The sequence below is a fragment of the Episyrphus balteatus genome, chromosome 1, assembly GCF_945859705.1.
Source record: "Episyrphus balteatus chromosome 1, idEpiBalt1.1, whole genome shotgun sequence".
Taxonomy (NCBI): domain Eukaryota; kingdom Metazoa; phylum Arthropoda; class Insecta; order Diptera; family Syrphidae; genus Episyrphus; species Episyrphus balteatus.
Window position 1 is genome coordinate 27,937,264 of NC_079134.1, and position 15,529 is coordinate 27,952,792.

The 15,529-nt window shown below is 31.2% G+C and overlaps 3 protein-coding genes across 3 annotated transcripts in view; 1 reads left to right on the forward strand and 2 right to left on the reverse strand.

Moving 5' to 3' along the window:
- Positions 1-940, reverse strand: part of LOC129905103 (6-phosphofructo-2-kinase/fructose-2,6-bisphosphatase-like) — a 99,642-nt gene extending 98,702 nt beyond the window's left edge. The window contains exon 1 of the mRNA XM_055980485.1: positions 81-940. Coding sequence (XP_055836460.1) covers positions 81-183 — 103 coding nt within the window. The 5' untranslated portion in view covers positions 184-940. The remainder of the gene's footprint in view (positions 1-80) is intronic.
- The window catches only part of LOC129905100 (histone acetyltransferase KAT2A-like), a 35,665-nt gene extending 21,972 nt beyond the window's left edge, over positions 1-13,693 (reverse strand). The window contains exons 1-3 of the mRNA XM_055980482.1: positions 11,929-13,693; positions 8,477-9,543; positions 8,242-8,378 (exon numbers count right to left, since the gene is read on the reverse strand). Coding sequence (XP_055836457.1) covers positions 8,579-9,543; positions 11,929-13,240 — 2,277 coding nt within the window. The 5' untranslated portion in view covers positions 13,241-13,693 and the 3' untranslated portion in view covers positions 8,242-8,378; positions 8,477-8,578. The remainder of the gene's footprint in view (positions 1-8,241; positions 8,379-8,476; positions 9,544-11,928) is intronic.
- On the forward strand, positions 5,302-6,228 carry LOC129905108 (uncharacterized). The gene is made up of 2 exons (XM_055980497.1): positions 5,302-5,775; positions 5,830-6,228. The coding sequence occupies exons 1-2, from the start codon at positions 5,434-5,436 to the stop codon at positions 6,136-6,138; spliced, it is 651 nt and encodes a 216-aa protein (XP_055836472.1). The 5' UTR covers positions 5,302-5,433; the 3' UTR covers positions 6,139-6,228.
- Positions 13,694-15,529: the final 1,836 nt, after the last annotated feature.

A 15,529-nucleotide genomic window follows, 5' to 3' on the forward strand; every position in this document is an offset into this window, starting at 1 on the left:
TTTAAGGAACATGTTTTTTTTTTTATTAAATAAAAACTTTTAGTTGAAACTAAAAGGCTACATTTTTTTTTTTAACATACCGTTAATATTTCCAACAGGAACAGCTGCTTCCTCCATTTCGTTCATGTTGATACTGTTTGTGGCGATATTATTAACTTTACCATAGACAGCAATTGGGGCCATTTCAAAAAAAAGGGTTGTTCAGATTTAAAACTTGCCTTGTATGTTTATGGCGATAAGACCTTGTTTAATAAGAAAATTGTATGGAAACAAAATATAATTTTGTGCACTGACAACTTTTTTGTTGTTTTGATTTCGAGAATATAAAGAAAACTCGAATAATTTTACAGAAGATTTTTTCTCAAACTGACCACTCTTGAACGCGAATGAAAATAACACAAAAAAAAAAACTTGACACGTTTTTTTTTCTTTCGTTCGAGAATACACAAAATATGTTTACAATTATTTTGCTCTTTTTTTTTTGTTGTGTTTTAATTGGCAAACAAAATTTATATACGCAAATACACAAAAAAGATACAAATTTTTTTAAAAAAAAGAAGAAGAAAACACAAAAAAATCAAATCAAATTATCACTTTATTGAAAATAAATTTAGCACAAATCTGTTCGGAAAAATGATCGGAACTAGTGTGACGTATTGAAGTTTGTAAATCTTTCCTCATTCCATGTAATAAACGACTAGATCGGCATCTACCTCCATTCAAGTGAAGGACCAAATTCTTTCGGTTGCAATCACAGGTGTTTTTTAAACAAAAAAATTCTTTTTTAGCCAGCTTAATGGTTTTTATTCAATCAAAAATAACTTTTCGCACAATAAAGCACAAAAATTAAAATTCATAAAAATTTTAAAAAAAAATGTATAAAAGATTATACGATTGGGATCGATCACGATCGAACTTAAGCAGAAATCAAATGAAAACTGAAAACAAACTGTCACCACGCTCTTCGATATATACCTTTCCTTTATTAAAAATGAAAAAAAAAAACTATATGCTTTACTGTTTCCACTCATTTATTTTTTTCTTCGTTTATTTTGGTTTTACATTTTCATACTCAAAAAAAAAAAGAGAAGAAAAAACGATCACCGATCGCAATGACGGCTCAAAAGAAAATTGTAATAAAAATAAAAAAGAGAAAAATTCAAGAAACTAGGTCGAAGGTGATCTCAATTGAATTTCAATGATCGTGATAAATGGAAAATGTTTGCGCTTTTTTTGCTTTTCTAGAAATAAACAGAGAAGGAGGTGTGTTCTTTTTCGAATTCGAGTGGTTTTTTGCCAACAGAATATTTCTCGTTGATCGAATAAGATCGAATTCTTGCGAGAGCCAGAGTAATCTATTTTTTCACTCTAAGTGCTCTGAGTTTATTAGTGTGGTACAAAGTCCATTCACTCAGAATTTACGTACATTTTGAGTTTAAAACAGAATATACTTGAGTCCGTGACATGATAAAAAAAAAAATTAATGGTCATCGTCACTCGTACAGTACAAGTACAAGCGGTGAAAAAAGAATAACAAAAACAAAGCAGAAGTTCTTCATACAAAGTAGTTGTTAAGATATCACAGATTGATCGTGTGTGTTTGTGCTTCGTGGCAATGAAGATTTATATTTGTGTTAATATTTCATATTTCAAAGATAGTTTTGATGTATTTGCATTACAATAATAACATGTGGTAGTGTTTGTAGGAAAACACAAACAAAATAGAAAAAAGTTGGTGATCAACTCTGATAGTAGTGGTCAAACAGCTGTTTTGTTTTCCGGTATTATGAGAAACTTGTCAACAACGCTTAAAGTGGAATCTTCGTAATAGGTCTGTTCAGTTAATTGAAATTTTCAAGTTATGTTGTAATAGTGAAATTTCTGAATATGTCAAAAGGGGCTATTCATGCAATGGTGTAAAATGGGAAATCTGGTAAAGAAACTGTCAAGCCCATAACAAATTTTGACACATTTGCCACTTTACCAGAGTTTACAGAGTCTATTGATTAAACAGATATGACATGAACCTCAAACAATTATTGTAAGACATTATAGAATTTACAAAGTTTGCTAATGATGTCTTTTTTAAAATGTAGTAGCCTGAAATAATTTCCCAAATTATCTCATTTCGAATGTGAAATCGTATAGAAAAAAAAAAAATTGAATTTGAAATCAGGGGTGGGATTACGGCATACGATTACGATTATCCGTTAACGTTTTGACTATTACTGTCTCTATTTAATCAATAGAAAAAGATAGAGACACATAGCGTCAAAACGATAACGTATGATCGTAGTCGTATGCCGTAATTTGGGCGCTCTGAACTGACCTAATTTGCGAAATTATTTCATTTGGGGTCTAGTGAAAAAGGCTATAATAAGTCTTGCAGAGACTGAAGCTCCTAAATATTTTAAACGTTGTGTCGTAGTACTCGGATTTTATGAATTAAAAATTGTAAGTTTTAGCTATCCAGGGCCGACCTTTTGTAATTATTACATCTAAAGCCCTGTTCCATTGGATGTGGTAGTCTACTAATAGCAGATGTTTTGGTTAATCTAGTACTATCATCTACTCACATGATCTTCTTCCCGAGTAGATACGATTTGTATTGAATTCGTTAAAAGTGCGTATGAAAGTGATCGAGCAACACTGTGCATTGAAAGGAAGTTCATTTTTTACCATGAACTTCTTTTCGATTCAAAATGTTTTACGACAACTTTTCACAGTATAAAAATTACAGAACGAAGTTACATTTCGGGGCACATACGGGACACGTTTGGGTAACTTTCGGGACACTTTCAGAACATGTTCGCTGCACATTCAGGACAAGTTTGGGAAACATTCAAACTTTACAGCAGTTTATGTTTTCGGTTGAGCCTCTTATGTCGTTATCTATTTGTCAATTCGTAGTCAGATTTCTGAATTTGACAGATAAAGGGGGTGAACAAATGCTCAAAATGTTCTGACCAAACTAGTCTAATTCGTTTGTCCACCTTTTTTCATTCTTTTCCACCCAAAATTTTTGTCTTTCCACCCCTCAAAATTTTTTTAGAGAATTTTTTTTTTTTCTTATATAGGAAGTCAAAAATGAAAAACCGTCATGAATAAAAGCACCCCAAGTTCTTGAAACACACCAAAAATCATGGTTTCTACGTTTAAGAAATATTCCAAAAAAAAATGTATAGCAAAATTCATACCAAATATTCAAATTTTCAAAAATTCAAACGGCAATTGCATTTAGAAGACAATCAAAAATCAGATTATTAACTGAAAGATTCAAAGTCCCCTAAAATACCTATAAATGTCTCTTTTCAAAAAAAAACTTTTGTAGTTTTTGTCAACCTCGAGATCTTTACATAATGTATGTATAATGTATAAATATAATGTATATCTAAAAGCAAATATTTTTAATTTATTATTTATATGAAAATAAATAAAGCTATACAAAAATTACGCATACACCACAGTCACCTTTTTAGTTTCCTCGAATTAAAATATGACTTTACTAAAACCATCTGAGTTTTTCTGACTATTTACTAACTAAATTTTAATTGTGGGGCTAACACAAAAAAAAAACACCTTAAATCATAAAAAATTGGCTTTGGCGATGTCATCTCTTTTTCTTTCTTAAGCCTTAACTACAATGGCTCAAAAAGTGGAAAAGTACAAAAGTGAACATTTTCAAAAGCATTTTTATATAGTTTTCCGGGCTGGAAAATTAAAACAAATGATGCAGAAAGCTTATTTTTTGGTCTAAAAAACAATTTGTATACTCTTTTTCACAAAACAATTGCGCTAGCCAGAACAAAAATATTTTCACTTTTGTACTTTTTCAAAAAGTGGTGTATGTAGTTAGGCCTTTATTTTTTTTTACGTTTAAGTGCTAAAATGTTTGGAAATTTTAGTTTTGGAATTTTTTCGACTTTTGATTTTTCAGTGCAAATTTCGCGTTTTGAAAATTTCCTTAAAGGTAGAGTGGACGTAGAGTGGAAACGGTATGGCTTATGTACAACTTGCAAATCCTGTATCAAAACAATCTAGATTCAAATACCTGAATGGTATTTCACTTTCACACACATTCCTGTTTTAAATTTAAAAAAACATTTGCTGTTGGTTGTTGATAATTTTTATATTCATTTTATATGAACGAATTTGTACACAATTACCAAAACAGATTTCATCTTCTGTATCTAAATTTTACACAAAAATCTCTCAAACAAATCGCTGCCTCAAAACTATAATGTTCTATGTCGAAGAAATGGAAAAAAATGACTTCTTTATATCAAAATTTTCGTCTTTTCAATGGCTACAAGACTGTGTCCACAAAAATTTTAGTTTTGGCCTAATACAATATTTATGGCCAAAACAAATATTCAATTTTCGGATATAATGGCTTATACTCATTACTATAAAGTTCTTAGTTGACATACAACAATTTGCCTCATTTCAACCCCATACAAAAATGACTACTTTTAAGTTACATAGAACATTTAACATTTAAAAATTAGCTGCCGGACTCCAAAATAAAATCCTTTAAAGCAATATTGAAAGGTCATGCGGAAAGTCGATTATGGCTTTTTTGAAAAAGTTACTGACAGTAATCAGCAATAGTTTGTAAGTAAGGTTCACTTGAATGTTTATTTAAATAATTGCTGTGTAATTATATTTTTTTGCTAATTTCTTGGTAAATACTAATTTGAAATCTTTGAACTTGCTTGGGCATGATGCACTTCATTAAATTTATGGTTTTTAATAAAAAAAAAAAAAAAAAAAAAGCTTAAAAAGCAATATAATTACTCCAAAAATATTGTTCGTCTTGACTGTAAGTTGGTTATTTTCATATACCATACTCATTACTATAATGTTGTATGTCGAACATAGAACAAAAAAATCAACTCGAAATGCAAGGAAATGAAATAAATGTTCTATGTCAAAACAGAAAAACGTTAATTAAACAGATTTCCAGCATCAAAAAAGAAATTTTAGCATTTGAATTGATAGATTATCCAGCTACGGTAGTTAATTTACTATTATCATGCAAAAATACATACATAAAGGGTGAAATTCTGATACTCCAAACTTTGTATGTAGTCGATTTTCTCGAAACATTTTTTGGAAACATAGAACATTATAGTTTTGAGGCAGCGAAATATAAAGCGACACATTTAATGCCCATCTGCAACTTGAATTACATTTATTGATACTTTTTACCCACAGACAGATGGCGCTTAATTTCACTTTATTGCAACAGTGCACCCTTTATGAAGCTGCTTCTTTTTCTGACATTTCAAATTATAAAATCAAACAAAAAACAACACAAAAAAAAACAGATAAACTAGAACATCTGTCGCCCACACTATCATCTTTTTCGTATTACAAAAACTATTTATTTCCACTTATAATCTTTTAAAAAAATATAACATTCCAAATATAATGTCCAACATGAAAAAACATTCCAAAGAAAACCGTAAAACCATTTCCACCATCGAAACCCATCGAACATGTACAATTCCAGTGAGAAAATCTACAACAAATCCATGCACAGTAATTAGACATCCAATTACCGCAAATGATTTGGGTGATGAATTGACAAATCTCATCTACTCGGAAGCTGCCAACAAAGAAAACACGGGTAATTACGATGAACCCATTTTGAATACAATTCTAGCATTGGGTCGACAAATGCAATCATTGCAATTGGATAGACAACCAATGCGAACTCTAAGTTCGATTGACGAACTCTCACCACGATCAAAAGCTGTTGTTATTCCAAAGGTTTAATACATTATTAAACTATTTATATTTATTAACAAAAATACTTTTTTATAGATCTCAAAAAAACTAAACTTTCCCCATGACAAGACTATCTTTCGCAATCTCATTCCAATCAATGTCAACGACTCTATTTTGTTACCGAAAAAGAAATCATCAATTCGTAAAAAGTATATTGTAAATCATAAAGTTCCTACTCCCGATTTGGGTGATTTTTTGGATCCAATTGCACCACTGGAACATATTATTCCCGAACCAGATATCGATTTGATACACGATCCGAATGATATAAATTCATTTGAAGAATTTTATGAATTTTATCGTGATGTTAATCCTCGATGGATTAGAGATGAATATCAATTATGATCTCATGAAAGAAATCTCAATTTTAATTAATTAATTAACTCTTTAAAGTACAAATACAAAAATAAATGTGCGACATTTTATTTTGAAAAATTGAATTTTTTTTTATTTTTTGGGGGTGGTTTTTAGAGCCATTTAGATTTGTATATGTGTTTCCGCTTGTTTCTCTAATCCTCATTATTTACGACAGGGGCGATTATGGTCACCTAAGGTTTCGGTGGCAAATGTACTCCACTTGATCAATGAGTCGGGGTGTACGAAGTCGTGTTGTTTGAGTCGGGCTTTTTGACGATAGTGTCCGACTTCCAATAAGGAGGAGGTTTTCAGTCCATTTGTTCTTTTCTTTTTGTATGTTTGTTCTCAGAAGTTTCGACTGGGTGAACCAAATTTTGTATGTAGAAGATGGTGCTTCCAATGTGGGTTTATTTTAATATGGGCCGGTTCTGTTTATTGCATCCTTGAGAAAACCGTTATATAAGTTTCAATCCAAAGAAGTCGATTTGTTTTTGATAATTCACACCTGCACATTACGCTGTGTTATTTTCGAGTATGACTTTGGAAATATGTGCCTCTTTTGTTAACGAGAGTGTTGTTTATTATACTCTTTCAAGAACGATGTTAAAGAAGTAAGCTTGTCTACAACCTTTGTTGACATCAAAGGTTTCGGTGAGTTTTTTGCTGACCCTAACAGAGCGGAGTGCAATATCCATCGTTAATTAGATTAGAAATGCTCTTTACAGCTCGTATCTCTAGATACTATCTTACATGCCTTCAAATGGATGAATAGGTGATCGGTATCGATTTGAGGGTTCTGGTTTTTTTCAAGAACTCCCATAGTGTGAATATTTGTTCGATGTTGAATGTTCTTGACGAAGGGCTTTTGAAGTTCAAATAATACAAAAATAATAATATGCTTCAAATAATGCGACTCTAATACGATGTTTCCTTGTTTATCTTTGCAGGCTTCAGCTCTAGGTTTATAACCTACCTTCTGGTAGAACTTCCGAACCTCATTCCTTCTATAGCATGCAGCTATTTCTTTGATGGCTTTTTTCTCGTGATAACTCTTTTTTCTACTTAGAAGCTAATGTTACTCTATTTTTTTCCTTTGTAGAGCTCATTAGCGCCACTTTGTAGGCTTTCTGTTTACCTGTATGTGTTTGCCGGCATTCATCACAAACCAGATTTTGTTGTTTAAATGTTGGCTCCTCGGATTGAAGGAGTATTTAGCCTAAAACGCAATATGGTCAATCTGGTTGAAAGTTGAGATGCGTCAATTAACTTCTTTTACACACATTATTCTAACATCACAAAAAATCAGAACAGTAAAAACTTAAGTGTATAACTGTATAGTCCTCGCCCGCATATAATCGATTATTATTTTGTAGGCAATTTTTTCGTATTACATTTTATTTTGGAGCCATACAGGCATAATATGGAAGATTTGTGAAATGTGTCTTGGCTTCTTTTCGAGTTTTACAAAACAGAACAGGTAAACAAAGACAATATATACTTATAAACATTAGACTGATTCAAAAAAAAAAAAAATTTTTTTTGTTCAAAGTAATACCGAAAATATTGTTGGAAATGCTTAAGTTTAGGCGTTTAGAGGATAGCTCTAGGTTCATAGAATGCCAAACCACCGAAATGTTATGTCTGATTGATATCTCGACTTCGATTTTTATAAAGAGTTTTTAACTTGCCTAGTTGCTATACTATATTGCAAGTTAAAAAGTATAATTGTGGTAATTTCAACAGAACACAAAACTATATATGCAAGTTGCAAGTTGAAATAATTACTTTAATAACCTCCCGACCGTTAGTGGAAACAAAAAATTTAAAAAAAAAATTATTTGGCTAATAATTTCATTAAAAAATAATGGTATTTTAAAAACTGGCATTTTTCTATTATTCGAAGGGAGGGCCAGAAAATGTATTACAAAGTTAGTCCGCTTTGCAGATGCCTTGGAAATGAATTTATATAAATGCTTTGATCTGTACTCTTAACTCTTAATTGATGTTGTTTTTTTTAAGTTTCATATACAGTTTGCATTAATCTCAAAGTAGTTTGTAATTCTATACCAAGTAAAAATAAAAATTTCCTACCTTAATCAGATAATTTCCGACTTCATTTCAATCGCTTATTTCCTTCGTTTTCTTTACAAATCTTTCAAATCTTGGTTCTTTTTGAAAACACTTAAAAAATCTTCTTTTGCAATAATATGCAATATTCTAGAAAATAACTAAAAAGAAAGAAAAAATTGTTAAATAAAATTTTAATTCATGTCAATAACTTAATTCTAATTTATTTAAACTTAAATTCGAAACATATATAAATCACCTCTAGATTTAGTTTTCTTTTCTGCTAAAATTATTTTCTTATAAAAAATAATTTCCACCAATTTTATTGTTTAACTTAATTCATATCGTCATGCTGTTCGTTTCATTTATCCCATAATCCGAGATCCTTCATTTTAATTTGGAAATATCGTTCAACTGTATTAGCACATCGATAATATTCCGTATCAGGTTGATTATAAAATCGACAATTTGAAAAAATTCTCGCCATATCAGCCATAAATAATCGCCTTGTTACATAATAACCCTTTTTCAGACGTTCACTCATAGTCTTCATATCCATTGGATACTTTATATGCTCATAATAGTCCGGCACATCGGCCACAACGACAGGTCTTAAAAATGGCCATGCAGATGCATGCTGTTTAACAGCTTGCAACACTGTGGCTAATGAAGTTGCCAACTTGTCCGGGTCAATAGATTCTTCGAGTGGACGAGATTGTCGCTGAGCCCGCATCTGTGGCTTCCAGCCAATCTCACGCAAACCAGGAATCGATTCTACAGGAATAGCACGAACACCTTCTTTGAAACAAGTCAATCCTGTTCGAATCTTTTGCACCTCCTTATGACGCTGTGCAATGAGTTCTTTCAGAATCTCACGTTGTTTTTGAATCACCGAAATAAATTGTGTGTAATTAATGCTGGGATGAAGTTCACAATGCATTAGAGTAGCCCCATCATACTCTTTGATATATCCAGCATAAATTGGACGAGCCAATTTGATGTCCTTAGCGAATCCTTGTTTTTTGAAGTAACCGATGGCGAACTCATCGGCATAGGTGAGGAAATGCCTAATGCCACGTCGAATGCTGTAGTCTTTGAGATGATGCATCAAATGAGATCCATAGCCTTTCATCTGTTCGCTCATGGTAACTGCACAAAAGACAATTTCGGTAAATCCTTGCGTGGGGAATGGTCTGAAGCATATTCCGCCAATTGGTTGGCCATCTTTGATGAGAGCTAGAGTCTTGTGTTTTGTATCGAAGACCAATTGACTTATGTACTCACGTGGCATTTTAATAAGTTGATGTGCAAACACACTGTGAAGACCTGAGAATAAAGAGGAAGAGATAAATTAATATGAAAAAGCAGTGTGAAAGTGAAAAACAACCCTCATGAAATTAAAAAAATTAAATATGTATATCTAATAAAAATGACTTCAATCGTGAACTTTTTAACAGTCAAATTATGAGTGTATCAAATGAAATCGTTGTTGACATTAATGTTGCAGCAAGCAAGTTTGTTAACAAACTAAGTGTTGTAACTGAAAAATTTACAAAATAAGTTATTACGAAATCTAGTGAAAATTCGTGGTTCAATAATTATTTGCATAACTAAAAGAAAAATAAGATAATTTGATGAAGGCTGGAAGATCTACACAATTGGAAGAAACCAATACAAAAAAGAAATTATTCAGTGTAAACGCAAATATATAAAAGAAAGAGTTGATAATGCATCAGTTCAGAAGAAATGTTGGATAATTTAAAAAATATGTATTGAAAAAAAGAAGATTCCAAGATAACATGTGTCGATTTTAATTCGGAACTTTCACAGACAACATCGTTATTAATAGTGTGAATGAAATCAGTAACTCAATTTCGGCTGTACCTTTTGTTGATAATATAACAGGTTGACAATATATTTTCAAATTCATTGCAGTTTTTTTTAATGAATATCCGCTCTGTGCTAATATAACAGATTGACAATATATTTTCAAATTCAGTTCAGTTTCTTTAATGGATATCCGCTCTGTGCTTTTGCAGTTAAAAAATAAAAGAGATTATACTTTCTTGTGTCCTAAAATATATTTGGAGAACTTTGACCTATTGGGACCAGCTTTACAGTCGATAGTCAACAAATCTTTTTAAAACGGTGTCTTTCCAGACTCTTAGAAAGAATTTATATTATATAGTGTGTCCCATTGAAAAAATATCAAATACAAAAAAATGTGATGAATTTCGACCAGTGAACAGTTTACCTACATATGAAAAAAATTTAGAAAAAAATTGCCTTTCGACAATTTGAAAATTACTTCGAAATTAATAAAATAATAATTGAAACAATCTGTCTTTTGAAAAGCGCATTCTTGTGAAAGTACCTGTAACTCTAACAAACTGGAAAGAAAGTGTTTCTGAACAAACATTTTTTTATAGTGTTTTCTTAGACTTGAAACGTGCGTTCGAAACAATTGGCCGATCAATTCTGTTAAGTAAATTGAACAAATATGGAATTTAAAACATTGAACTTGATTGGTTTAAGACTTATCTCAAAAATAGAATTCAGAAATGTAAATTAAATGGACATTTTTCAAAACCAAATTATGTTGACCTGGGAATTCTTTAAGGATCTGTATTGGGGACTCTAATGTATATAATCTACATTAACGACTTAAAATACTGTGAATTTGCCCTGTTTGCTGATGATGCTTTGATCTACTTTGCTGGAGAAACTATTGAAGAATGTCACAAGAAAGTGCAAGAACACCTAAATAATGTATGGATATGCCAAAATAAACTTAAATTAAATGCGCAAAAAACTAAATGTATGCTATTGTCAAATAAAACTTGTTTCAATTTCAATGGGAATCTAGTAGTCGAAATCCAAATCATAGAAAAAGTTAATAAAATTAAATACCTTGGTATTATGATAGATAGCAAACTTACATATGAAAGTCATATTGAAAACACTTGTAAAAAAAATTCAAAAACGATAGGTTTTTTAAAAAGAATCAGAAAAGATATAACTTTGTTATGTTAACAGCAATTAATTATTTATAATGTCATTGTAAAACCGAATTTTGAGTATTGTTCAACTATTTTGATTTTATGTAATAAAAGTTCAATTGCCAGGCTTCAAAAAATGCAAAATAAAGCAATGAGAAGCATTTTGAAATGTAATAAATATACGTCAATTTAACATAATTAGAAGCTTTAAAATGGCTTACCGTTAAACAAAGAATTTTAATGAATATGTTAATGTTTGTCTTTAAAATTAAAGTATGTTCGTGAAGTTCAACGTATGTACTTAAAAATATGAATGATATAAGACTGCCAAATTTTAAAACTACCAGAGGTCAAAATTTCCTTATATGTATATACAAATGTTTTAAGATTTTTAATAAATTTCCGAGTCATGTAAAATGTGAAACATATATTAAAAGAATTAAGGCCCAATTTATTCACTCTCCATTATTTTTAAAGGCTCCATTAAAAATTATAAAACTGTCAAATCGCATACAAATTTTAAAATTTCCCTTTTTTAATGGCGACTTTAAATTTAATGGAGTGTGAATAAATTGGACCTAAGAGAAGCATTGTGGAATTTTTAAGACTTAAATATTAAAATTTTAAATTTGTTAATAAGCCTAAATACTGTGCTAATAAATATTTATCTAATAATTCAATTCAAATGGCGGAGAGACTCCTTTCTACTTACCCAAAAGCCACAACATTGTTTGTTTCTCCACCGGCTGTGACAATGAATTACCAACAATATGAAACTGAATTTGTCCCTGAGTCTCTTCCGCCTTAACTGTTTCATCTCTCGACACATTAACCGGAAATAGTACTTCAGTTTTTGCCTGATTCTTTGACTCTGAAATAATCTTTATAGCTCTCAAAACTGTTTCATCAGACAAATCTTCATTATCCGATTCACGATCGGTTTCTTTCTTCGGTCGCTTATAAGCCGGTTCAGCTGGACGTTTCAGCGCTCCAGCTGCAGCTTCTTGTTGACGTTTTCTCTGCTGCGAAAGAAATGTATTCGGCGGACGATATGATTGATCCCATATAGGTGAATCATCTTTTAATATTTCAGCTTTAAGAGATTCCAAAAATTTGGGCATTTGTGTGATTATAGCTCTTTTATCAGCTGGGAAGCGATCCCGCTCGGTTATGCATTTTTTCTTCAATTGTTGTGCCATGCAAAGGAAAACAGTTTTGAGAAGAGTTCTTCCAAATACGAGAGATGTCTCAAAATGCCTCAAGGAATCGCAGAATGCAGGCACATGACAAAACACCAACCAACGAGTGTAGTTAATTTTATATGTCGATGCGTCTTCGTGAGTCAAGTCAGCTCGACGTATCGATGGTGCCTCAAAATTGTAATGGTTAAGGAAATTAAGGAATGTCTTAGCGACTTCGGTCATGGTACTTAACTCAGATTGACTCAAATGATTGTATTTGTAAAAGACAAAGCTAGAAATCGCTTTGGCTATACAAGGAGCTTCAAATGGGGGATCCCCTAACGGACCCCGAATGATTGCTTTTTGTCTTGAAATGACACATTGTCTTAGCAATCGAAATAAATACAAATAGACTTTTTTTGTGTCTTCATCAGCGACACGTTGCATGCTCATAAATAAGTTCTCCATGTCAATTATAGCTCCGAGGAGTTCATTCATCTGATCACTTGAAATGCCATCCAAGTGAGAGATGTGATTTTGCAAAGGATGCTTGCAAACAACATTTCGACACTCCTCGGAGAATTCGGGGCAATAAGAGCTCTCAACATTGCGTTGGCGATTCTCTTGTTGGAGTGTCTTCCAGCCAGTGCAACGACAGTTTTCCACCTGACAGGCGGAATACATGGATAACTTTGCCAATTGTTGGGGCAAAGGGAGATTAAAGGCTTTTTGTTTGCGGAGTTGAATGCGTTCGAGACTGTTCTGGCGGGTGCCTTCTTGTGTCGCAGTTGTTGATGTGGCCGATGCAACATTGGCACCATGAACTTCTCGGGGTGTTTCCATTTTCTTTAAAGATTCTTTTGATTTCAAAGAAAAAATGTTTTGTTTATTTTTTCATTCGATAAGAGAAAAAAAAACAACAAATATTTAATTTTGTATGCCAGTGTAAATGTGTTAGAGGAGATCAGAGAATCTTCTAATCTAATTTGAACTAGGATGTTAGAAGAGTTCAGATATATTCTAATTGCATACTTAAAGAATTTAACACCGATTTACACTGCGGAAACACCTTGTTTTTACAGGTTTTGTAATTTTATATTTTCACAATGGAATGTAGTTATTTTGGTCACAAAATATTAAAATTATACTAGTCATTAGTTTATTAACACATGGAAAGTTGTTTTTGGTTATTTTAATGGTTTTTTGTGGATAAATTTGTTTATTAAATGCAGAGCCACATAGGCAACGAAAAGTTTTTGCGAATGAATTTCGTTCGTTGTTGATTTGTTCTGTAGTTGTTGGGATGGAATAGGACTATCCTGCTTTCTCAAGCAAAGTTGATTGCATTTGTCTCTGTTTTACTACACCGGTGCTTATATTTGCTTTTGCATTCCAAAAGCCAAAACAAATGGATTTATGCAGGGATGTTATGAGTTGTTTTTATTTTATAGGGTATATTTGCCTAGTTTTTCTTATTTGAACAAAAAGAATTTAAAATCTGTGTTCAAAAAAAAAAAAAAAAAAACAAACAAAATACATAGAGTTAAATTTTGAAAAAAAAAACTTTTTTCATACCATTTTTGTATATTATTCCTAATTTTGAAAATTTTTGATTTTTCTTTGGTTTACCTATCTAAAATTTAAACGATATTTATTAATAAAATGTTCAAATAAACTCAAAAAAATTTGATTTTGCTCATAAAAAAGTGATTTAAACGATATTTATTAATAAAATGTTCAAATAAACTCAAAAAAATTTGATTTTGCTCATAAAAAAGTGATTTAAACGATATTTATTAATAAAATGTTCAAATAAACTCAAAAAAATTTGATTTTGCTCATAAAAAGTGATTAGAATTAAGTCATTTAGAGCTGCAGAGAGATATGATGTTTTATTTAATCTCAAAAGTTCAAACCCTCACAACAGAAAAACTGTTTGATGAATAAATCTGTAACTTTGCAGGTTAATTTCAGGTATCTAAAGTTTCAATAACTAAGCCTCAGTTTGATCTTATCACCCATAGATATAAAAAAGCGGTACATTTTCTAAAAAATCGGAAAGATGCTTATTTTGATAGCTTTTTTAAATTGATCTTAAAAATAAGAAAACATTTTTTGTAACAAAGAAAACTAAAACTAAAGTAAATTAAAGTAAAAACAAAAAAAAAAATGGAAAATTTTGGTTTGTGGACAGTTTCAAAGATTTTGCTATTTTACGATTCGAAATAAAATATTTAGTTAAAAAATCCAACTAGAAGAATGTAGCTTTCCCACGCTTTTTGTTTTGTCATGATACGATCATTTTTTATTGAGGTATACAGCCTTTCGAAAATCTTTTTTTTTTTTTTGTTCCCTTAATTTTTTGGGCTAGTGTATTTGGAAAAAAGCAGTATACTTTTCCTGTTTTTGCCGGATGGCAGTACGGAGTTTCAAAACTAAGTACAAATACTGCAATTACAGCCCTGAGCAAAAAAACTTTTCGAAGAAAAATCCAGCAAAGCTTATTTTAGTTTGATTTCGTTACAAGAGTTCTTAATTCATTCTTAGTAGGAGTTTTGAGGAATTTTTTAAGCTGAATATGAATGAAAATTTATAATAATATGGTTAATTGAGAGAGGGAATGAAAGTTTTGAGGGTTTTCAGTTTTTTTGTCTCGTCGGGTCTTTTTTTGTTCGTCGTTTTTTTTTCAGCCCGTTTTTTTTCGGTTTTTTTTCGAAAAAAACGGTTTAAACAGGGAGAACAAAAAAACCGGTTAGGCGAAGCAAAAAAAAAAACCAGCCGGTTTTTCCCATCCCTAGATGGAGCTAAAGAAATTTTTTATGTAGGTAATCCACTACAGTCAGTTTTGTATTGAAATGTCTTATTTTTTATCACTTCTAGAAACTTATCAAGGCTAATGAATAAATTAGGAGGAACATGAGACCCAACATTTTTATTTGGTATGTATGCCTCCAAGGGAGGGACATAATTCCCAAATTGAATTTGGGGCCATCCTTAATACATTTGGGCCTTATAAACATGAAGTGTATCTCTTTTAAATTAAAAAAAAAATAGCTTATTTTATCTGGGCTTGCGTCTGCTTTTTTTCTTACTTTCTTACAATCGGCCTTATTTCTCAGTCGAACTCGGACT